The 25,472-nt window shown below is 42.1% G+C and overlaps 1 protein-coding gene and 1 long non-coding RNA gene across 3 annotated transcripts; one reads left to right on the plus strand and one right to left on the minus strand.

Annotated features, from left to right (window-relative positions):
* Positions 1-3,120: 3,120 nt before the first annotated feature.
* Positions 3,121-8,613, minus strand: LOC115592365 (uncharacterized). 2 transcript variants are annotated; one of them, XM_030435013.1, is made up of 4 exons: positions 7,504-8,613; positions 3,725-3,871; positions 3,377-3,483; positions 3,121-3,240 (listed from the first exon to the last, which is right to left on the minus strand). In XM_030435013.1, exons 1-2 carry the CDS (start codon positions 8,522-8,524, stop codon positions 3,831-3,833), a joined length of 1,062 nt encoding a protein of 353 aa, XP_030290873.1. In that variant the 5' UTR covers positions 8,525-8,613; the 3' UTR covers positions 3,121-3,240; positions 3,377-3,483; positions 3,725-3,830. The 2 variants fall into 2 exon arrangements, with proteins under 2 accessions (XP_030290873.1, XP_030290867.1); XM_030435007.1 differs by having other exon boundaries at positions 3,377-3,871.
* On the plus strand, positions 8,335-24,677 carry LOC115592378 (uncharacterized). Its single transcript, XR_003986128.1, has 3 exons — positions 8,335-8,461; positions 23,529-23,708; positions 24,466-24,677. It is a non-coding gene; the product is annotated as an uncharacterized LOC115592378 (long non-coding RNA).
* The last annotated feature ends 795 nt before the right edge of the window (positions 24,678-25,472 follow it).

The following is a 25,472-nucleotide window of genomic DNA, read 5'->3' on the forward strand; positions in this document are numbered from 1 at the left end:
TGATCGGTAGGTAGGTAGGGAACAGATCGACTATAGATATGTACTTTATATGACCCCACTTAAAAAAAAAAAAACAATTCCTTTAAGGTGTGTGAGTGTGTGTGTGTGTGTGTGTGTGAAAATTCTACAACTACTTCAACTATTTACAAAAAAGCAATCCAGAAAATTAGAAAAAAAAAACAAAGGTTCCTTTGTGAAAGGGACATCCTTTTTCTGTTCTGTTTCCTGGGCCCTAAAAAGCAGAGTAAGAATAGGGACAGTGGTGAATAAGGGGAGTGAATACAGTTGAAAGCAGACTCAACAGAGGACATAGCAGGTAGCACTATATACTTGGGACAACCCAATCACAACATATTCTAACATCACAAACATACCATACAGTGTGTCATTACCACAACAGCCATCATCATAACAGCCCTGAGCAAACTCAAAACATGATAAAGAGTGAGAGAGGAGGATCCTGGTTTGATCATGTACTCTGACCTCTTACCTAATCCAAGTCAGAGGGACATTAGTGGTTGGGGAGAAGTTGTCACCCGCTCTCTGATTTTCAATGATGTCCGAGTTGTGATAGCTATTGTTCACCACCAACATTTTAATAGATCAGTGGTCTTACCATGGTTGGATGTGCAGCATTTGGATGCTCCAACCGTTCTGAGAAGGGGTTCCATATGTATGGCTTCCCTAAGAACATAGAGCGAAGGAAGAGATGGATGGCAATGGTCAAAAGACAAAACCTGTGTCTGACAGAGGACAACAACAGCAGAAAACTCTGTCATGTAAGTAATGTTCACAGAGGTGACATGACTTGTTAACATTTTAAAGGGCATCATATTTCAAAGTGTAGAGAATTATGACTCTTAAATGACATTTGAAGTGTTCAGTGGAAACTGATTTTACAAGCTTACCTACAGGTACACTTTGAAGATGACCAATTTATTGCCAGCAAATCAGGAGGAAATTTGAGGCTGAGGCCAGATGCTGTGCCGACAGTATTTGTACATCGGCCTAAGCCGAAAAGGAGGAAAGCCACTTCAAGGAGTCTCCAGCCTCCAGCTGTTAATGTCAGGAATGATGACCACAACTATTATGGCACATCAAACATCGGTACGATATATACAGCTAACAATGTTTCTCATGTTATATAATTCAAGGATAGACTACACTCCTAATGCAACCTCCAGATTAGTACATACAGCTTCAAAACAACCAGAGTTCAGGGATTTCCTGAAGATTCATATGCCACATGTAGATAATCTACAGATTTCTTCATAGTTTACCATTTCCAATAGATAAACTTAGATGAATGTCACTATAGGAGTGTAGTGTACCCTTAAATGAAAATAGGTGCAAATCTAAAGGCAGCATACACATGTAACAGCAAGAATACCTTGTTATTGTTACAGAGATTGAGGGAGAAATTGAGGTGGAGATCAAAGGGAATGAAAGAGACATAACAGACAGAGAGAGTGAAACCGATGTCAGCAGACTGCCAGGGGCCAGTCAGTCAGGGTTGAGGAATGAAGAGGCCAGTTTACCAGGGTCAGGTGCTCCAGGGACCAGATTGCCAAGGGCCAGTTGTGACCGGGCTCAGGTGGAGAACCTAATGAGGCAACTCAGAATGGAGAGGCTACTCAGAAGGAGAGCAGAGAGGGCTCTGGTAAAACAGAAAAGGATTAATTTGGCATTAAGAAAAAAACACAATTTGATTAATCAAAAGTTTAAAAAAATCTTTAACACAGACCAAATTAGAGCACTTGGGCATTCAAAAAAAGGGGGATACGGTGGGGCAAAGAAACCGTGAAAAAAGCAATTGGAATTAGGTTCTGTTGTGGCACGACCGAATACAAAACCCTCCAATCCATGAATATGCCTCTGCCTGACATCAGGACCTTTCAGAGGAGGATGCAGCATGTCAAAATGGAGCCAGGAGTGTTGGGGGAGGTCTTTGATATGCTGAGGCTAAAGGCAGATGGCATGAATGAAATGGAAAAGAAATGTGTGCTCACCTTAGATGAGATGTCCATCACCCCTAGCGTCGAGCTGCATCTGGGAACAGGGAGGCTGTTTGGAAACACAACACTACCTGGCCACAAAGGCCAGGCCACTCATGCCTTAGTGTTCATGCTGGCTGGTGCGACCACACGGTGGAAACAGGTTGTGGCTTACCATTACAGCAGTAATTCTACTGATGGCGCAGTGTACCGGCCTATAATACTCAACATCTTGGAAGCAGCCGCGTCGATAGGGCTTCATGTGGTAAACATCACCACTGACATGGGGAGCCCCAATAGGGCAATGTGGAAGTCTTTTGGGGTGACCTGTGCCAAGCCGTGGATAGTACATCCTGTGGAGCCACATCAGCGCCTGTACTTCATGGCTGACGTGCCACACATTGTGAAGAACTTGAAGAGTGCCTTGGTCAATGGTCACGTTATCACCATACCACAAGATGAAGTGGACAAGGAGAAGCTGCCTTCCAGTCAGGTGTCTGTCGGCCCTCTGAAAGATCTTGTATCATTCCAAGAGGGCATGGCCCTAAAGCTGGCACCCAAGTTGTCTAGAGGCATCCTGGAGCCTAGCCATTTTTAGAAGATGAAGGTTAGTTCAGCGATGCATGTCTTTAGCAAGTCAACAAGTGCTGCCCTGAGGTACATGGTGGCGGAGGAGCACAGACCAGAATCCTACCTTACCACTTCATGGTTTTTGGAGAAGGTGGACCACTGGTTTGACCTCATGTTATCACGCAACGTAGTTACTGCCCTGAGTCATTTCAAGATGGAGGAGTATGATAAGGCCATCAGCTTCCTCCGGGACTCCATCCATCTGTTTCGGGGCCTGAAGATCGGTCCCAAGGGCAGCTGGAAACCAGTCCAGACAGGACTGGTGATGGCCACAACAACAATCCTGGAGGTCCAGCATGACTTGTTGAGTCAAGGGCACAAATTTGTCCTCACAAGCCGCTTCACCCAGGACTGCCTGGAAAACACATTTTCGTCCATTCGTCTGAGGAACTCTGTCCCAACACCTGTAGAGTTCCAATATGCTGTCACCGTGGGCCAGTTCCTATCGCCAGTGCATACTGGCAGTTACCTGGAGGATGGATCCGACCACTTGGCAGACTTCCTGGACACGCAGAACAGCACCTGCTGTCCTCCTGATGTTCTAAGAGTGGAGCAGCTGGTAGACCTGATATCAACACCTGACATCACCAAAACCGAGTCCTGTGTGCTGTACCACCTGGCAGGATACATAGTGAAAAGAGTCATCAGCTTCTCACTTTGTGACAAATGCAAGTGTGCACTAGTGCAAAATGTCAGCAATGAAAATGAGAGAGCTGTCCTGCTGGAATTAAAAGAATTTAAAAGGGGCGCACTTTTCCGTCCATCTGATGAGGTTTTCACTCTTGTTCAGAACGTGGAGCAGCTGTTCCGTGGGCAGACGAGTGATTCCCTCATGGAGTCCTCAAATGCAGTGGCACAGCTGGAACAAAAGGCCATGTTACTGCACAGCAACCTTCCCTCATGCCATGACCTGAAGAAAAAAATAATCTCCACATACATCAGGCTGAGGTTAAGGATTGCTTCAAAGTGTATCAGGGCTGAGAGGAAGGAAAAAAATAAAGGGTATCTTGGCAGCAAGAGTCAGAGTAAGAAGGCAAAGAAGAAACAACAGACATCTGAACCGAAGGTCATAGCATCTAGGCCACTGCCGAACACCTTACTCGTTGCCATGGATGTACTTGGCATCTCCATTCCTGGTCCACCGTCAGCAGCCCCCAGCCTCCTCGTCTTTCAGCAGTCATCACCTGCAGCCGTCGCCAGCACCAGTCACCAATAGCCCCAGCTGCCACCACCAACAGCATTCCCATCTTGAAGTGAAAGTGGATGTCAAAGAAATACTGTTAGAGATGTCTTTTCAGTGTTTAAGGAAATATACTGTTTATTCAAATACACAATCATACCGGTAAAATATGGAGGCAAAAAACATGGGGGACTAAAACATAAAAGCATAGAGGCTAAAAACATGAGGGACTAAAACATAAAAGCATAGAGGCTAAAAACATGAGGGACTAAAACATAAAAGCATAAGAGCATAAGACATGAGAGACTATAAAAAATAAAAGCATAAAGGCTAAAACACAGAGAATAAAACAGTAAAAAAGGATAAAAAGTGCTCTGATTAGCAAAGCCTAAAAGGAATTAAAAAGAGTTAAGATTTCAATTAAAAGCCTGGTTAAAAAGATGGGTCTTAAGCCTCTTTTTAAAAACCTCAGCAGTCTCCACGACCCTGAGGTTCTCCGGCAGGCTGTTCCACAGTCAGGGCCCATAACAACTGAAAGCCGCCTCCCCGTGCTTTTTTGACTTTACCTGTGGTATGGTTAAAAGGCCGGTGCCGGAGGACCTCAGGGTCCGCGGCGGCTGATAAGGTAAAAGCAAATCAGATAGGTAAGAAGGCCCAAGACCGTTAAGACACTTAAAAACTAGTAAAAGAACTTTAAAATCAATCCTGAAACGCACGGGGAGCCAATGCAGCGACTTTAGAACTGGTGTAATGTGCTCCCGCCCTCTGGTCCTTGTCAGCACTCGTGCAGCTGAGTTTTGTAATAATTGTAGATTCGAAATGCTCTTTTTTGGAAGGCCAGAGAGCAGGGCATTACAGTAGTCTAAACGACAAGAGATAAAAGCATGCATCATCACCTCCGTGCTGGCCTGAGAGAGAAACGGGCGGACTCTGGCTATGTTTTTAAGATGGTAAAAACCTATTTTTGTTATATTTTTGATGTGTGGAATAAAACTGAGCTCAGAGTCAAAAATCACACCCAGATTTTTTACAGATTGTGATGGTTTAAAATCCTTTAATTTTGGTAAAAGTTTCTCTTTCTGGCCCTCAGGACCAATGAGTAAAACCTCTGTTTTGTCCTGGTTGAGCTGTAGGAAATTCGCTGCCATCCATGTCTTGATATCTAAAATGCAGTTAAAAAGGACATCAATAGGCCCTGTGTCATCAGGAGACACGGCGATGTACAGTTGCGTATCGTCAGCATAACTATGAAAGCTGATGCCGTGCCTCCTGATGACGTCCCCAAGGGGAAGCATGTAAAGATTAAAAAGAGTTGGACCTAAAATTGACCCTTGGGGAACCCCACACTTTATTTTGTGGGTTTCTGAGGAACATGTATCCATACTTACAAAGAAGTGTCGATCTGTGAGGTAAGAAATGAACCAGTTAAGAACAGTACCAGAGAGGCCGACCAGGGTCTTCAGTCTATCTAATAAAATGTGATGGTCTACTGTATCGAAGGCGGCGGTTAGATCCAGTAGTACCAAGACTGTGAGTTTATTGTTATCCAAGTTGCACCTGATGTCGTTTAAAATCTTTAAAAGGGCTGTCTCTGTACTGTGGTTCGTCCTGAAACCAGACTGACACTTCTCTAAAATGTTGTTTGCAATTAAAAAGTCATTTACTTGATTAAAAACAAGTTTTTCTAAAATTTTACTTAAAAACGGTAAGTTGGATACAGGCCGATAATTATTAAAGATGTTGGGATCTAAGTTGCTCTTCTTCAGAAGGGGCTTCACCACCGCCGTTTTAAAGGAGGCGGGGAAGACCCCCGTCTGAAGAGAGCAATTCACCATGTATAACAGCTGATCCTCAAAGAATCCACAAAGTCTTTTAAAAAACGGTGTGGGAATTGGGTCTAATAGGCAGGTTGTGGGCTTTACTTGGGAGAGGACTCGACCAAGTGTCCTCGCATCAACCAGGGCAAAACTCTCCAGTGTTTCCTCGGGTAAAATCAACGATTCAGGTGTGTCAACATTTAAAATCTGTTGGGGTAAAAGACTCGATCTGATGTCATTGATTTTACTTCTGAAGTGGTCTGCAAAGTCCTCGCAAAGGGCATCAGTTGGTGTTTTGGAGGATCTATTAAAATTTTTGTTTGTTAAAAGGTCAATTGTGGAGAAGAGGAATTTTTGGTTGTTTTTATGTTCGTCGATTAGTTTTTGGAAATGGGAGATTCTTGACTGTTTGATTGCGTTATTGTATGTTTTGAGATGTCCACGTAAAATTTCATAGTGAACTGTTAATTTTGTTTTTCTCCATCTCCTCTCAGCACTCCTGCAGTTTCTCTTTAGTTTTTTAGTTTCTGCATTTCTCCACGGGGGTGTTGGTCTTGTATTAATTATTTTTATTGAGAGTGGAGCCACCAAGTCCAGCGTTGATTTTATTATATGGTTAAAATTGTCAACAATAAAATCACATGGTGCTGGTAAAATTTCTGCAGGAGTGCTCTGTAAAATCTGGATAAAATTTGCAGCCACTTCAGAAGTTAGGTAGCGTTTCCTCACTGTTCTCACTGGGGCCTCCTGCTGGTTAAAACTGGTGATTGTAAAAAACACACAAAAGTGGTCAGACACAGCCAGGTCCACAGCAGAGGGGGCACCAACGGACAGGCCGTAGGTTATGACCAGGTCCAAGGTGCGCCCCCTGCCGTGGGTTGGCTGTGTGACATGTTGATTAAAATCAAGGCAATGGAGAAGGTTTAAAAATTCTCTCGACATAGGATCTGAGGAATTATCAATGTGTAAATTAAAATCACCGGTTATTAGTATTCTGTTATAATTGCTATGTGTTATTGACAATAGCTCTGAGAATTCACTGTTAAAAGAGGTGGAATAACGGGGTTGTCTGTAGACTGTCATACAGAGGATGGGGGGGGGCTGCTAAAAACAAAGGCATGGTATTCAAATGATAAATATTTGTTAAAAAAGACTTCATTTGACAACATGGTGTCTTTGGCGATTGACGCAGTTCCGCCTCCCTTTTGTCCTCCTCTTGTAGAAAATAAAAATTTAAAATTTGGTGGGGAAGCCTCAGTGAGAACAACAGGTGCATCAGTGCCAAGCCATGTCTCTGTAAGGAGAATGCTGTCTAGGTTGTTATCTAAAATTACATCGTTTATGATAAAGGATTTGTTTAAAAGAGAGCGCACGTTCAGCACAGCCATTTTAATGTCTGTATTGAACGTGCGCTCATCATGTCTTTTTAAAGGAATGTTAAAAACACAGTTTGGTCTGAAAACATTCCTGGGTGTAATTTGTCTGTGGGAAATTCTGGTTTTGATGGTGTGGATGTTGTTCTGTGCCTCAGGGGCGACTGAACAGGGGGCGTGTGTAGTGTAGGAGGGGGAGGGTGAAGGTGAGTGGGGGGTAGAGGGTCCGTGTGCAGGTGTATCAGCAGTGAGTCAGTAGGTGGTTTGTGCAGATTGTACAGCATACTGTATATTAGCCGCAAGCATGCGGCTACCCAGCGTGCTGGGGTGGAGGCCATCACTCCTGAAGAAGGCTGAACGCCCCCAAAACAGGTTAAAATTGTCAATAAAACCAATGTTGAGGGCTGTGCATGCTGATTGGAGCCAGCTGTGGAGACTGAGCAATCTGCTAAAACGCCCTGCTCCACGGACCACTGTGGGGATTGGGCCAGAAATAAAAACAGACTTACCACAGGTACTTAAAAAGGATAAAAGACCATTAAAATCCTTTTTGGTCAGCTCTGACTGCTCCTGGGCTAAGTCGTTGGTCCCGACGTGGACTATCACCCGACTGATAGAGGAGGGGAGTGAGAGCAGCAGCCCCGGGAGCTTGTCCAGGATATCTGGCACGGTGGCTCCAGGAAAACAGCGAGTGACAACGTTGAAGAACCGAATATTCCTGATGATGGAGTCCCCGGTTATAAGTGTGGTCGGGGTGAAGAGGGGGCGAGTACGGGGAGGTGACGGCTGGGGACTCCCGTGGTCTGGAAGTGCGCGACCCGCCTGCACGCCGGTGGTCACCGGCTGGAGGTGGTCAGCCTGGGCAGGTGTGTGATGTGACTGGGGTCCGGGGGCCTTGAACCCAGACGGAGGATCCTCTCTCGGCTCAGTGCGAGGAAGACGTCCAGACCGTCTGAGTACGGCGTCCCTTAACATCTTACAGCGGGAAGACGATGTTGCTTTGGGCAGCGGCCGTCGGTCCGGCCTCACGGTCGAGTGGCTGCCCGCCTGGACACTGTTTTCCCGAGGTGAAGTGACAGTGTCGGCTGATGTCGTGCTCGGCGATGGGTCCAGGACAAGGCGAGTCGGAGCAGCTGGAGCGACAGCCGGGTCACCTGGGTGGGCCGTGGCGTCATCGGACAGTACCGTGTAGCGGTTGGAGAGGTCCAGGTGCGGTGGCGAGGCAGACCGGACCTCCCGACTGGTCCTACCACGGACCACCACCTCAGCCCATGACTCCTGATGGTTAGGAGTTGAGCAGGAAGAAAGCCGAAGGTTGGCGACAGGGTCCCATTTGACGGTGTCCTGGATAGTTGTGTTGAGGGAAGTGATTTGTTTGGACTGCTCAGATGCTACTTCCATGAAACTGGACAGGAGTGAATCCTTCTTTTTTAGTTCATTGGAGAGCCGACGGATGTCTTCTTTCAGGTCAGCGATCTTTTTATTTGCTTTCTGAAGGACTGTGTAGCCCTCACATGGCGTGGTAGGCATAGTAGTTTAGTGTGTGTGTGTGTCTGCTTGTCCGTGTCAAACCACGCTAGTAGCCTAGCTACTAGCTACACACAAAACACACCAGAAGGCCTGTGTGAAGAAGGCCTGTGAAGTCCACACCAATGGAAGACACATCCCTGGGGCATAGGGCAGCCTTAACCTCTTAAGACCTGAGCTGTTTTTTGATATGCATTTTTCATTTCTCTTTGCTATTTGGGCTTATTAGTCCAGTTGGTTAGCGCACAAATTACATATTACCGTTACCGAGGTGATAAAAGCACCAAATTTTACATGAAGCTTCTTTAGGACCTCCTGAATGATTTCAGCCTAGGAGCCCAGCTGAAATATTGAAATTTAGTGTCAAATCACTCACAAAACAATATCCAAGAAAAACGTTTTTTTGTTTTTTCCTCTCGAGTAAAACTTTCATGGTAATGGCCATTTAAGACCACTAAAAAAGCTTCCTTTTGTTAATTTGTGCTCTGGCCAGTAGATCTTCTAAATTATAAGTGTAAAATAGAGTACCAAGACATCTTAGACCCCAAAAAAACTCAAAAGCCCTGTATAATATAGGCGAAATTATAGAAAAAAGGCAGCAAAAATTGCTTAAATGTAAAGAGATCTTGGGTTTTCTCTTTTATTTTTTAATTCAACTTTAGGTTATTCATTTAGCCATCTACTGAGTTCATAGTTTGGCCATTAGTTCTGCATCACATCACATTAAATCCTATTTGTGTGTGACAGTACATAGCTAGACGCACTGCTGTTGAACCTGGAAGGGGAAAGCCGATGTAATGATGAAATGCAACGACTGGATATTCACAAGTGTTTCTTCTGTGAGGGTGGCATAGATCAAGGTGCTCTCCATGAAGTATCAACATTTGATGCCGACAGGAATATCCAACATTTTCAAAATTCAAAATGGCAGTTCAAACCATATTTCAACTCCCAGTTTTGATTAATTTTGAGTCAATTTAGATGTTTTAGAGGACACTGAATCAATAAAAATAAATTGCAGGATATTTATGAACACAATTATCCAAATGATGCAGAATATGTACATTTTAATTCACATAACATTACACTTTGAGGTGACAATGGAGGTAACAAAGGCAAGTATCATATCAAACTATGACTATGGCTAAATAATATAGAGAAAGGAGTATAATACAAGTTACAGTTAGAACACATAAGTCCTGGAACAGATTTTAAAACAGAAGTATACCCAAAATTATCACTGCAGAAAACTAGAAAACTTTCATCAAGCAATAGCACCTTGTACTTCTGCTACTCTGCACTATATAACCATATATTCATCATCAACATCTTCTTCTTCGACTACATTTTTGTCGTCTTGCTCTTCTTGCTGTGAGTGTGTGAGCTGGGTGCAACATGTACTGTCATAGCCATCGCAGAAGCAGTAGCTGGTACAGGGGGCTTGCATCCAGGACAGGCATGATGATTTCCTTCCTTCTCAGCTTCCTTCTTGTTCCATCCAAACTTGGTGATGTCCACAGCTGGTGGATCAGGGCGGACTGCTGGTTTCCAAAGCAGCATCTGTAGATGGGCACGCCGTCCATAGAGGTGCACGTTGTGCTCTGTAGGAGGCAGTGTCTTCAGTGCTGGGGGGGTTTTGCACTTTCGGTATAAGTCATATCTGGCGACATTCAGAGATGCAGACTTCCTGCGGCTGTACAGAGCCAGGAAAAAAGACCCTCACTGTCTCTGTGATTTGCAAATCAGTAGCTCCCTCCTGTCCAATGAAGTGACGCAGGTCACCAGGTACTACTCTCATGGCCTTGAGCGCAGACACCTGCCCTTTGCCAACGGGATAGGAGGTGGTGTCACACCCTAGGGAGCATGCATAGCCACCTCTCCATCTGCAGGTGACATGTGATACCCACCCTCCAGCACCAACAGACCATGAGCACAAAAACATCAGTGTCGTCGCTGAGAATGTGGACAGTTTTAGCACCACGCCTGGCTGCTTTGTCATGAGTGACAATACTGTCTGACCATCTTTATGTGAGCTCCTATGTTGTGTGCAAAGGAGCTCGCCTAGCCTCCACTCAATTGTCTTGTCCTTCATCACTTTATTGCGGCTAGGTAGGGGGGTTTTCAGTGACAGTTGTACTCTATTGAGCTCCTCACAGGCCATGTTTTACATTACACACCAACATAAAACCCTATATTGGTGCACATAAAATATTACCTGTAGATTATCACTGTGCTGTCAGATGGACTCTGCTCAGGGAATGAGGCCAAATCATGTCATGATTAAATGCAATAACATTTGCTAACATTACATGGGCATGACAGGATGCCCGATGTAACATCACTTTCAGGATTTGCACCTTCAGCAAAATGCTTTTAGTTGCCCAAATGTACAATATTTATAACATACATAAGCACACATTTACACTTAGAGCTTAGATCTGGCCTAATAGTCAAGCCCGACCCGACCTGACCTGAGCCCGTGCACGTTATGTCCGAGCTGGCCCGGGTTGTCAGCCTGACTGGTTGACTGGTTAGCTAGCTGCAAAATATTCTAAGAGATGCTATGACTCGAGAGTGAGCGGAAAAACCAACGAAACTAATGCGCTGAATGTATTTATATGGCTTCCGCAGCAGGGCCGGGTTTGTGCAAATCATGTCTGTGTTACGTAATGCGGCCATGATTTCTGACCCGCCCATTAAATCCTGAACACAGAAATCATGAAACACAGTTTGTGAGCCTAGCTCCAAAATTAAATTCTAAATGGTTGAATGGCTTTTTACATGTTTTAAGGAAATACATTTATGACCTGTGTTTTGAAGAAAATGGCTAAATTTGCTTTACACAGACTTTATGTATGCACTACATACATACTGTAATCACTGTTATTTGCTTCTATTTGATCAACTTACTTGCATTGAGATGATATGATCCAAATATAAAAAGCTCTGTTTTGTCCATCTTTCCATCCAGCCAGTATTCTGCCTGATGCAGTTACCACAGTGACAATCACACAAAATTGAGCAGCCAAAAAACGCAAGCAGAACTGAAGCAATTTGAAGAAAAATTAGGTCTCAACATTCACACCAGTGACATTGTGCTCTATTGATTCTGAAATGCAGGTCCAATGTATTAAGCATATAAATAACCTCAAAATCGACTCAAAATTAATAAAAATCGGTCCACTGGGAGTTGAAATATGGCCACTTTTGGTTTAAATTGTCATTTTGAATTTTGAAAATGTCAGAAATGGATTCAGCATCCTTAATAACCCCCAAAACCACTCAACAATATTGTCCAAATCGGCCAAGCAGTTGCTGAAATATTGCCCATATAGGCTAATGCTAATTAATGCTAATAATGCTAATTATGCAAATTGCCCAACATATACAAGTTAGCAACCAGCAGTTTCTTAATACTGGGGACCCGCACTGTACATTTCTAATATAAAACTTTGGTGTACTCAACATTTCCGGGTTCACAATGGGGCTCTATGGGCTGGCAAGACTGCTCATCTCTTTGCAAATGCACCTGTAACGACTCATAGTTATTAATTACAGGGCCAATAAAGATTATACTTTTTCAATACTTTTCATGTATTGAAGCTTTAGTAATGTAAAAGTTCATACACATAAATAAAACTATAAAATGTTAACTTTGGGATTCATTTGAACACTTTATCTTGTGCAGATACTTGAAAATCACTGTGTTTTAAGCATATTTCATTGATATTGATATACTGCTAATATGAAGTTTTTTTTCTGAGGGCTCCTAGGCCAAATTTACACTATAGACCCTAAGGAAACACCATGCAAAATTTGGTGCTTTTATCACCTCCGTAATGGTAATTTCATTATGCCACGGACTATATTGGGACCTGATAAGTATAAGAACTAAGCATCATCTTTTGACATGATGTAGTTTTTGAGAAAAATGATGTCCACATAGACGCTCGGCCTGAATTTCCATAGAACAAAAGAAAGTCACCATTGTGTAATAAAGTGCAAAACTCTTTATTTCTAACCTGAACACAGCAGTGTGTTTCCTGACTGCTTTTGCACTTATTCATAACACATATGAACATGTTTTTAACATGTTTTGAACATCAAAGTGCAAACATTTATTATATATTATACATCACGTCTGTAACAAAGTAGAAAACATCTAAAACATTTGTTCCATCGAAAACTGTAATTTCTGAACATTTATTATTTATTATATATTACGTCTGTAACAAAGTAGAAAACATTTAAAACATTTGTTCCATCTAAAACTGTAATTTCTGAATGTTTATAATTCATTATATTACGTCTGTAACAAAGCAGAAAACATATAAAACATTTGTTACATATCATTAAGAAGCTATGTTGGCACAGGAGCTCCTTCGCAAGTTGATCAATCTGTCCCAATAACTAGTGAAAAGGCCACTAAAACTGTCATTTCTGAACATGGCTATGGAAAAACAAAACTTGCAACAAACATTTAACATATCCATTTACTTATATGGACGATATGGAATTAGATTTGTGCCAAAAGATACAAACAACAGCTCTGTCTCGATTGCGCTCCCTGATTTTTTTGTCTGAAGATTTGGCACAAACCTCTCAGGTGGGCCAAATTAGTTTTTGACTGACACAGCTCAGTACCTATGTGTAGATAGCTGGCATGCTAAGCCACCCTGGCTTTGAAACCGAGAGAAGAAGAAGATGACGATGCCGACGACAATGAAGAACAACAATAACAATCCGGAGCAAGAAAAACTAATGAAATGTAAATAGTCGTCATCAACTTCTTCTTCTCTCCATTTTAAAGCCAGGGTCGTTATTGTCCAGCCTTTTTCATCATTTTGTCAGATGGAAGCTTCTGCACTGCTGCAGGGACCCGATTTTTCATGACTGTACCTGTCACGTACACCTGCTTCTTCATCATTCGATCCACACCTTAGATGGTTGTGAAGAACCGATCACAATACACTTGTGAACCAGGACGCAGAGTTTGAGACAGACGATCGACAACCAAGCTTGCCAAACCCAGACCCTCTGGTTCTTCGACCTGCTCAAGCAGTGCATCTGCACCTTGATACACTTCAAAGTCCAGCACAATGCCATCTGCTGTAGCGCACACAAAGTTTTTCATGCCAACTTGGTTTGGCTTCATTGGCAGATATTGTCGACATGGACAGGCGCCTGTAAAAGGGATCATCTGCTCATCTATGGAAACACATTGGGTCGAGCCTGAGACATGCAGCCTTTCAGAATGCGATCCAGAAAAGGTCTCACCTTCCAGAACTTGTCACACTCCCTCAGGTCCTCTGGAACGTTGTCATCAATGAGCACCTTCAGTGATCGCCTCAGTCTGAAGAATCTGTCGCGTGTGAATCTTTCAGTGATGGCAGGGAAACGTAATGCTTTGGACCAATACATCCTGATTTGTGGGTATGGGACACAGGACATCAAAATACAAGCACCAAAAAAATGATAGATTTCGTCTACAGATGTGTTCAGTAGGTACCCTCTTCTAGCCAGTGACGTGGCATTAGAGCAGTCTGCAATAATTGTTATCAAATCTTTATCGATGTACTGTTCTACGTAGTCCAATGTGGTCCAGCCTTCTCTGTCCTGCTCGGTTTCCTCCTCATGCTCAAACTGCTCTAGGTTTGGTGTCAACGGAGTAGCCCTCCAGTGCATTTCACGTCCTTTCTTGGACTGTTCTTGATGGCTTGGTCCTGGTGTTGGCTCTTCAGGGCCATCGTTTGAGCCATCAGCCTCAACCTGCTGAGTCTGACAGCGATGTCTAAGAGTGCATGGTCTGGTAAGATCACGATCTGAGCGATTTTCACCACGGCGACGTTTTCGTCCCCTGCTGGGCTCAGTGGGCTGTGGAATGCGGTTCTCATCCTCACTGCTGCTCGGCTCCTGTGGTGGGGGTTGATAATCTGCAGCACACTGGATCATCGATGTCAGACAAATCCTCCACCTCTGAGTTGTCTGCAACAATTGTCCCCAATATTCGCTCTGCTCTTGACAGAGAAATACGCTCTGGAAATAAAATCATGAGAAAAATCAAATAGAAATCCATGTAGATTTATTTATATTTATATTTATTATATTTATTTAAACATGCTGTATCTGTTTGTACAGTTTTAAACTATTCTTTTCTACCCAAATCTTCCCAAACGACATTTATACTCTCATTTTGTTGCTAACGTTTATGCTAACGTTTATGCTAACGTTTTTGCTAACGTTTTTGCTAACATATTAACATTTTCAGCTGAGAGAAATCAAATACAAATCCATGTAGCTTTATTTATAAAACATGCTGTATCTTTTTGTACTGTTGTAAACTATTGTTTGCTACCCATTTTCATACCAACACTGTGTCGCTAACATTTTTTGCTGACACATTACCATTTTCAACAAAGCTAAGTCATACGTGGACATCATGTTTAGCAGCATAGTAAATCGTTACTGTTACTAATATTGTCAAATTTGCATGCCATGGGCAAACATACAACACTTCTATGCATATCTGCACAAGAATCAGTCATGAAATTTGATTTTTTTATTTACCTGGTCAACGTTTCCGCAGGGAGTGGTCATTCGAAAAGTCTGCTGTGTTGGCTGCCATTTTGAATTTGACCTCTAGTGTGTTTTACACTTCTGACACCACTAGATGGCAGTGTAAGTGTACATCAGGCCCCCATTAAGCAGAATTAAGTATTAAGGTACATACAACCCAAAATGTGATGTCCACGCATGTGGACGCCAGGTCTTAAGAGGTTAAAGAGAAAGAATTCGACAGACAAAAAAGTGAGTGATACACACCAATTGAATTGTAACAGGACTAATGACAGAAAGAGAGAGAGAGAGGCAGGAATGTTAATTTCACTAGTGTTATTTCTCTGGTTACCTACCAATGATGAATCATCCGTTCGGCAAAGCAATGTTTCACTAATTTAAATTCCCGCTATTCCTAATGAAATAACCCTTGCTCAAATGACGAGTTAGAACATGCCTTGACATGCCCTTATCATGAGCTCATTAAACAGATAGGATAGCGGAATCTATCGGCTAGCATGCCATCATGCATCAGCAAGTAGTGCTAGGCTAGTTGTTCACTACACAGCCAAGTGAACACGGAACAGTACAACATATTAAGTACAGCCAACACGTCACATAATGAAAAATTAGTTTATCCCCAAATTCAATGAATTATTAAATTAAATATTTATCACAAACGTCCCCTTATTTCTAATAGTGCTAAAGTTAGCAGCTAGAACGAGTTCTGTATAACTTAACACACATAACCGACTAACGATGGCTGACACGGTCAGGTTCAGGTTCCGAAGATAAAAGCCACAATAAATTAAAATCCCTTGACAATACATCTAAATTCTGCTTGATAGTTACCCAACATCATTCATAAGAAAGTTGCTGGTGATTCATTACCGGACTCTTTCGTTACCTTCACAGCTGGCGAAGTCGCGCTAGCTAACTAGCTAGCTGGCAATGTTTGAAAATTGGTTGTAACAACCAAGATAAAATATAGATAATTACGCTGTGCATATACGAATGAAGACCAGCATAAGCATCACAAAGGGCCTCTGATACGATATAGACAGTTGACAATGCAAAAGAGGTCGATATTTCAACAACTTACCTCTGGAACTGCGCCGCAATGTAAGTGAATGAGGTCCAGCGCCCAAATGACATTGTTTGGAACTATTCCGAGCTCCATAACCCGGAAGTAGGCGGTACAAAGCGTCGCCATTTTTTACAACAGAGGTCTATGGGAGTGTCGCCACTCTGTTAACTGTATCACTCTGCTAACTAGTTAGCCAATTTCCAGCTGACTTCACCATACTCGTCGGCAACTGTAATCAAATCGCGGCGACAATTAAAGGTGGCTCGGGTGCAGTTGCTGCGTCCGGTATGGTTGAGACTGATCAGGATCAGTGCCGAGGCAACGACAGCGTTGTACTGACACTCGTTACTGAAGCAGTCCGATGTGAAGTGGTTAGCACACACATACAAGCTAACACGAACCGCAGCCAGCACGTTGTCATTAAAAAGGAAACACGATCACGGTCTCTTCTGTTGTTCTGTAGCTGAGACAGAATATAGGCACTTATGTAGATTATTACGACCAACAACAGAGCAATTGCGTGTCTAGCTCTGAGCGACAAAATTGTGAAACACTGCTGTCTCTCTGCTGGACACACCGAACTTCACCGCGGGGATGAACGCGCCCCTCTCTGACATCTCCTATCACCGCGCAGAGGAGGTCGGCCTATGATAATCACTCCTTTCGTTACATAACGAAAGGAGCAGAATCTGAACAGCCTATAGGAGCGCCTTGTTACCAGTTAGTGGGCTGCAGAGACCATGCAGGAATCACTGGTTTTCCTCATTCTGGGAGTTGGCAGGCTCAGGGAGGACCAGCTTATATATGTTGAGAGCAGAGAAAACTTGTTTTTTATGATATGGGATCTTTGAATAACACAAAACACAGCTGTGGTTAACTGTCAGTATGTCAAGCCATCATGCTGTTTAGCATGCTTTGCCTATGCTAATGTTATGTTGGACATTGTACTGCGTATTCCAACGCTAATAAGATATGGGTGATTCTCTGTAACGGGTGCCTTTTGGGTTCTCTGAGTTTTGAAAAAAGACCATAAATTATTGTACTTCTGAACATTGCATCTGATAAAGGAGTATTTGAACCTCTGGTAAAATACTGTTTCCCACCTTAGACGTGGAATGCCAAACATTACTAGGAATTTCTTTGTCACGTTAGCCATTTTTAATTCAACCCCGTAACAGACAATGTGATCTCTGTGTGAATACAATTTCAAAACACATTCAAACTAATTCTTGGAGATCCTTGGTAATCATCTGTCCCTTGTTTTAAGAATATATTGTAAGTACATTTCATTTTATTCTTAGTAATACTAATTTGAATGTCAAGTAGGATATGATACCTTCATGTCAATACGGCCTCCATATATTATGAAAATATGCAATGACATTAAGATTAGATTAGACCTTTATATATTTTCTTGTTGTCCTCTACAGTTTACATACAGTTCAACAAAGATTTCTCAAATATTTCTTTTTAATATCCAAAAATGTATGAAAATCTGTCACATAACAGGGTTGAACTCACTGTAACAGGGTTGAATAGAATAACAGGGTTGACGTTTCAATCAACTTTTCAATACTATTTGGATTAATTTACCAGCAAAATAAATGTCAACATTTTATCAAAATTATATTGACTCTAATTAATTCATTGCAACAAACAAGATGAGACAAACCTGTAATTTAGTATTTCATATCTAACATTGAAATCATTGAATCATAAAACATTTAATTTACCATGAAAATCACTGACGTTAAAACTATTTTATCACATTTAAACTGACTTCATTGTAACAAAAAAGAAGAAACAAACATGTCATTGGGTATTTCATATGAAATCACTGAATCATAAAACATTCAATTGAACATTAAAATCATTGACAAGAACTATTTCATAATGTTTTATAATAATTTCATTCCATACACACTTAACAGACAGCAGTCCTGTAGTTTTTTTCTATTTAAGTAGTATCAGTTAAGATTGTCTTTGCCGTTGATCCTTAATCTTTGCGTCCTTTTTAGTCTGACAGTCGATCCCAAATCTCTTTCTGAATTTGCATGTGGCGTGCATCACGTCCTGTCACGGGCTGAGGAGGTGGGATGAGCTCTAGCACGTCATCCAGTGGATACCCAAGCACATCCTCTCATTATTATATATTATAGCCTTACTCCCATCCAGTTGGCGGAATTTTTAGCCCTGTGAACAAATGTTCTGACCTCGGACAGTGACGAAGCTTCTCTGTTTGCTCCCCAAAACACAATGAAATGTGAAACAGACAGAAGAGTTCTAATACAGCAAAATAATATAATCATCATAAGGATAATAACCATAAACATAGCTCTTTATTCCAATGTTTAACTAGACTTTTCACGGATCACAGCCTGATCTAAATCTGTTAATCTTGGTCCATTTATGTATAAGAAGTAAAACGAGTCTATAACATCTCCACAGTCACAATACGATATAAGATATGAGTCAACCTCTGAACATCTAATGGTTGAAAGTAAAAGGCATTAAGCTGAGCATTACCAACGTATTTTAACTGATATTTTGAGGTTTTAAGGTCCCTTGAAGTTTAACATATCTGGCGTTTGACGCTCAAATGATTAAAAACTGAGTATAGACCCAATACTTACATTTGAATGAGAGATCTGCGCCACTTGAGGTTGCCATCATTTATTTATTCATTCTCTTTAGGCGCGCAATGAATCTTGGGCAATTTGTAGCCGCCAAGGATAGTAGCGGTGTGTCCTCCAGGAACAGGCAAAAGAAGGAGGCATTTGTGGGGAGCATTTGGAGCACAGTTTGAATTTGGACAGGCTTTGCGCGGCTTAGTGACGTAATTGCACTTCAAATATGCACTTTGAAGGATTGTGCCCCTGAATTTGGACAAAGCCATAGTCAGATGTACATGGCATTTGCAGCTAGTTTTGTCTGAATTGCACGTTACAACATGGCATAATTGCAAGGTAATGTTTAGAGCCACATAATGGATAAGTCAGTGGTAGTAAGTCACAGCACACAATTTTCAAATGAGCCAATTTGCTAAGAATGCCATTTGCGTGTTGTGTCTTCCCTGTCAATGTGGAACAAAACAAGATGTCTGTAGTTGTGATTCTGCACAACTTTTCTGCGATGAACGCAACCCCTGAGATTTGAAACAACTAAGTGAATTCTTTAGTTAAATAACACAGAACACCGCTGTAGTTAACAGTCAGTATGTCAAGCCATCGTGCTGTTTTGCATACTTTGCCTCTGCTAATGTTATGTTGGACATTGTTCTGCTTATTCCAACAATAATAACATACTGCATTCAGCTTTCTAGCCTTTTCAGACATTCTTTATTACCGACAGGAGGAACAGCCCACCAAATCATAGGAAAAACTGAAATGTAAGGTGTTGTGCGGGTAGCCCGACGGCGGCGTGCGTCGACGGCAGCACGCCCGACATGCGCGCGGACTGCGAGGGCCCGTTCATCACTGCTTGCAGTTTTAATTTGTATTTGGTGTTGTGTGTATTTGTCTGTCTTTCTCCCTCCCTGTCAAGAGGGGGTGCTGTCTTACTCTGTGTGTCCCAAAAGGTACCAGTGCAGGTGGAGGCCGCTGATTGGCTGAAATCCTGGAGGCTGCTGACTGGTGGAATCATAGGACTAGGACATTTAAAAGTGGAGCCTGCAGCAGACCTGGCGTCTCTCTCTCTCTCTCTCTCTCACACACACACACACACACACACACACACACACACACACACACACACACACACACACATTGCTGTCTTGATTCTTTGTGACTTGGTGAAATTGATGTTCGCTGTGGCTGTTGCAGAGATTTTGCAACTCCATTGTAAATATTGTAAATATTGTTAAATTACTTTTTCAGTCCAGTTTAGAAGGGGTGAGTAGCCTTTTTCTTTGTGCACCTTTTTCTCCTGTTTTGGTTAGGGAGTGAGGTAAGAAAACCTGTATTTTTGTTGACTTTTGTTTTGGGTTAGGAAAGTAAGATTTAAAAACCAGCTTGTTTTGTTTATTGTTTTAGGTATTGCTCACCCTGAAGCCTATTTTCGTTTGGGTAAATAAAATCCCTTATTTTGGACTGCATTTCCTTTTGTTTTTGGTGGTTATTCTTGGGAGTGGGAAAAAGGGAGAGACCACTATGTTATGTTCTGGTATACCCTAGGCCTGGGCATAACAACCGCTAATGAAACAGTATGCTGAAAGGAGCTTGAAAAACCACAAAAAAACCTTGCTGTACTAAAAAAGGAAAAGTTCACTGAGCTCGGACACGGCCGACAGTGAGGAGAGAGAGGAAGGGTGAATACGTCACACCGGATGTACAGTAGAGCAGGGGGGTGCTGGGATCCCCCTCACATACACACCAGAGGAGGAGCAACGGAGCTGCAGTTTGAAACACAATTTTTCAGCACACAACTTCCTCAGCCATCAGCAAGATAGGAACTCGCTCTTAAAATAATACAAGTCCTGCCTGAGGATGTGTCTCCTCGGCTGTAACCTCAACTGACCGTCACTTGGATTCCTTATCTTAACAACACTTTACACATGCATTTAGAAACTTTTAGTCTGCGTGAATAGTATTTGTTAGTATTTGTTTTGTTACGTAACAAAAGGAGTCATTATCATAGGCTAGCCTCCTATGCGCAATGATAGGAGATATCAGAGAGGGGGGGCGTTCATCACCGAGGCGAAGTTCGGTGTGTCCAGCGGTGAAACAGCATTGTTTCGCAACGTTATTGCTCAGAGCTAGACACGCAATTGCTCTGTTGTTGGTTGTAATAATCAACATAAGTGCCTATATTCTGTCCCAGATACAGAACAACAGAAGAGACCGTGGTTGTTTCTTTTTTAATGACAACCTGCTAGCTGCGGTTTGTGTTAGCTTGTATGTGTGTGCTAACCACTTCACATCGGACTGCTTCAGTAATGAGTGTCAGTACAAAGCTTGCTTTGCCTCGACACTGACCCTCGTTAAAGGATCAGTCCCAACCAGACCAGACCCAGCAACTGCACCTGAGCCACCGATAAGTGTCACCGCGGTTTGATAGTATTTACAGTTGCCGACGAGTATGGTTAAGTCAGCTGGAAATTGGCTAACTAGTTAGCTCCAATTGGTCCGCTATGCAATGGCATTTGAAGCAAGTTTAATGTTAATACAGTTTTTCTCATTTGCTAAAACACAATTTCTGAAACCTTGCTCCATTTTCTGAAAAACATTAAACAAAAAACCTCAGCTTCAAGCACTATTTACAAAACGTCTGACTCCTCATCCAAAATGAAACTTTCGCCTCAAAGCAGATTTACCTGTGCTCAAAACTAAACACTGCTCTCAAATCATAAACAAAGCGATCAAAATGATATAAACTTTCAAGCAGTCAGTAAACAATACACCAAAAAATAGAAAACACGTTGTTCAAAACATATAGTTTTCAGGGAGAAGTACATTTTTATAGTTTTTGCCTAATGCTTAAACACTATAAGTGGTTGCTATGCCCAAAGCATCACAACCTCTAACTTTGGTGACCATGCACTAAACAAAAGCACCAAACCTGCATGTGTTTGCAGGTTTGGTGCTTTTGTTTAGTGTTATGCTTTGTGCTGTGTTTCAAATTCTCCAACACACTTGCAAAACACTAAACACTGTTTTTTATATACTGTAAGACACATTGTTCAAAAAGGAAGACTCATGCAATTGTAGCAGCACAGATGTGCCATCCATGTTATTTAGTGTCACTGTTTGTTTAGTACCACTAGTGGCCATCATGATGTGGGCTGGTATAAAAGCAGCCGTCGTCTCTTCGTTTTTGCGCTCCTGTCACTGGTGCGTCACTTCCAGTCCAAAGGGTGTCTGGTCCGACAGGTATGGCCGCTGCTTCACTTGGTCCTCTCTGTGTGCTCACTGCGGTTGTGTTGTCTCATAGGGTGACTACTAGGGTTGCCATCCGTCCCGTAAAATACAGAATCGTCCTTTATTTGGCAATTAAATGTTGCGTCCCGTATTGAACCAATAAGGGACGTGATTTGTTCCGTATTTCCGTAAATGTCCAATACACATGTCTGTCACACACACATCAACACTAAATCTAACAATAATGATCAAAATAAAACACAGGGAATACTAAGGCCAGCAAAATTGTTGTGGCGGACCATCCCCGCCCCGACTCCGGTCCTCTGTGTGTCTGCGCATACGTGTGGTGCTGTCACGGTTGCCTAGCGACGGACACCACACACTGGCGCTGCTCACAAAACCCGCGCCTTTTAAAAATGTCCACTACACCCGAAACTCCACCACGTTCTCACAAGCGAAAACGCTTGCAAAAGTACAGAGAGGGAAGAGGCACATCCTTGGCTGGACAGCGTCAGTGGAGATGTTTACAAGGCAAATTGTAAAAAGCGAGGGTTTTCAGTGTGGCACGGTCCGTGCCACACTGAAAACCCTCGCTTTTTACAATTTGTTATTTTGTGTTATGTTTGCAACACTGAAGAAGAGAGGCCGCTGACGTCACTCTCCTGCGCCGCTTGGGATTGCGAATTCAAATTGAATTTTGGACCTTTTTTTGCGGGGGGAGGGCTTCAAAACGAAAAAGCAGTTTTCTTTGTCTTTGTGTAACAAAATGAGCAGTTTTGAGGAAGAAAATGAAAATGCAATCTGGATGATTTATTACTCATTTTATTTATGAGTCAAAAATGCAGCTCTGACTTTGAAATGAAAAAGCATTTCTGCTAATGCATTTTAATTTTCAAATTTGACATTTCAAATTGAATTTTGGTACCTATTTGCTGGGCCATCTTTTGAATATTAAATCTTTAATGTCCTTTTCTTTATCATTTGAATTAAGTTACAAAATGAGCAGTCTTGAAGAAGAAAATGAAAATGCAATTTGGATGATTTATTACTAATTTTATTTATGAGTCAAAAAATGCAGCTACATTCTTAAAATGAAAAAGCATTTCTGTAAATGCATTTTAATTTGAATTATGGTACAAATTTGCTTCCATAGTGTACTGTCAACCCTGTCACTTGTTGGTTTGTGTGTGTGTGCGTGCGTGTGCATGAGAGAGTACAGTGGGAGAGTTTATCCCATTTTCTTTGTGATTAGTAGTTTATGACTTTGTCTTTATTTTCTTTTGTAACAATTGGTTTCACTGCAACCTGTAATTCTGATTTGTTAGTTTTATGGTTATTTTGGTCTTTGCAGGTTGCAGGTGAATTTCATTTGATGTAAATCTTAATTCCATTTGAGTTGATATTGTGTTAATTTTTAGAGATGTGATGAATTATGTCCTGATTTCTTGTGTTTGATTAGTTGCATTTAATGTTTGTTCTCACCTGCTGTCCTCTGATTTCCCCCATTCAGGTGCTGAGCCTAGGGTGGTGGATTGGTGTCCTGGTGGCGGCATCCCTCTTGTGTTTTGCACTTTTTAGGTTGATTTTGCTTCACTTTTATTTACTTCACGTGTGGTGTTCCCGGGATCCCCTTTGTTTTGGACCCATCTCCCCCAAAGTCTCAGCCCTGGTCCCCCCCTTTTTACCCCCAGTGAGTGACTTCTTAATGAGCTTTTAAGACTGTTTAAATTAGAATTAATAAATGTTTTGTACCCAGATATGCTGTCTCTGCCTCTTTGTAAAACGAACCTGAGTGCCTTATTTAATTTACAATTTAAAAGATGAAAAAGGTCCCTGGGTGAAACCCCCAGGGTGGCGTTGTTTGGCATAAAATGTCTTCTCGTGCCGCCACAATCGCAACACTAAAAGTATTTTCTTATGATTGAGACCAACTGCTATCAGCTTATTGGGGTCGCTGCTGCTTTGTTTGCTGATACTTTGTCTCCACGTTGCTTTGCCTCGCTGCTGCGTGACGTTGCTGTTTGCCCCACGCGCTTTGCTCCGGCTGGCACATTGTGTCTACTGCCGCCTGTCTCTCGCGGTGCACACCTCCCGAGTAGCTCTACCCAGGGGCTCATCCAGTGTGTGTTTTAACCGGGGCTTGCCCCCCCATGTGTGAATGAGTGTGTTAAAGTGTGTTCTGATTATTTGAGTAATTTGGTAATTATTTTGGTTTGACTATTTACGTAGTCCTATTTAGTTTATGTAATTATCTCGGTTGGATTGTTTGCTTTCTTTTGGTTGTTTTCATATTCTTTTGTTTATTACCATATAAGTCAATAGTGGGCAGTTGTGGATATTGGTTAAGTTTATTTGCCCAATAGTTATAATTTTGTTAATTTCTGAAATCATTTTGTTTAATGTTGTTTTTGTCATTTGCCCACTGATTTGTTTATTTCTCTTTTTAGTGGTTGGAGACCGGTGGTGGCGTGCTGGTGTCTTGGTGGTGGTGTCTACCCTTGTCTCGTTTGCTGTATCCTGGGAGCGGGTTTACTCCAGTGTGTGCCACGTCTGTTGGGTGATTTTGGTGGAACCCCCCCCCCGCACTAGTCATTGTCCACTCACTCGGCTCCAAGCCCTTACTAACTTTTGGATGACTGATATAAAGACTTTATTTTAAAAGAGAGAAATTATTTAATAAAATTGTATTTTTCTATAACATTTGAACCACGTCTCATGCCTTTTAATGAGTGGCCTTACCTGTGTGCCTTGCACTTTAAATCAATTCCTTGGGTGAAATTCCCAGGGTGGCGTTGTTGGTTTCTTTTTCTTGTTTTTTAGTTAGATCATTTAGTTTAATTTCCTTTCGCCTATCTCTCGCTACACAATCATTGGGAAAACACATCTATTTAAAATACTAAACACAACTCAAATTGGAAAAGCACACAGACTCACACACAGGAAAACATTTCAAATCTAATTCTAGACCAATCAGTCTCAGCCATAGCACTACAAATACACCTGATGTGAGCTCAGCTCCTTTGTGCCAACTTTGGAAACATGGAAGGGAGAGGAAGAGCAGCAGCAGGACGAGTAAGCGGACGAAGAAGGGGAGCAGACAACAGAAGGAGACAAATGTCCAATGACATGAGGGCCACTTTGATGGACCATGTTATAAATCATGGCCTTACAATGAGGGAGGCTGGGTAGAGAGTCCATCCAAACCTGCCTCCTTAAAAAGCACAACATCTCAATGAAGCAGCTGTATAGAGTTCCATTCGAGAGGAACAGTGCAAGAGTCAAAGATCACAGGTCACATCACAGTATTGTGTGTAAATGTATATGTGACAGTCCTGTGTTTTCAATCACACTATATGCACTGTACATTATCTACATTTTTCTGTTTGAGATTCCTGGAACTTGATACAGCTCCACAGCAAAATGAGTTCATTTTTGTAGATGAGGTTGGGTTCAA

This window comes from Sparus aurata, chromosome 1 (assembly GCF_900880675.1).
Source record: "Sparus aurata chromosome 1, fSpaAur1.1, whole genome shotgun sequence".
Lineage (NCBI taxonomy): Eukaryota > Metazoa > Chordata > Actinopteri > Spariformes > Sparidae > Sparus > Sparus aurata.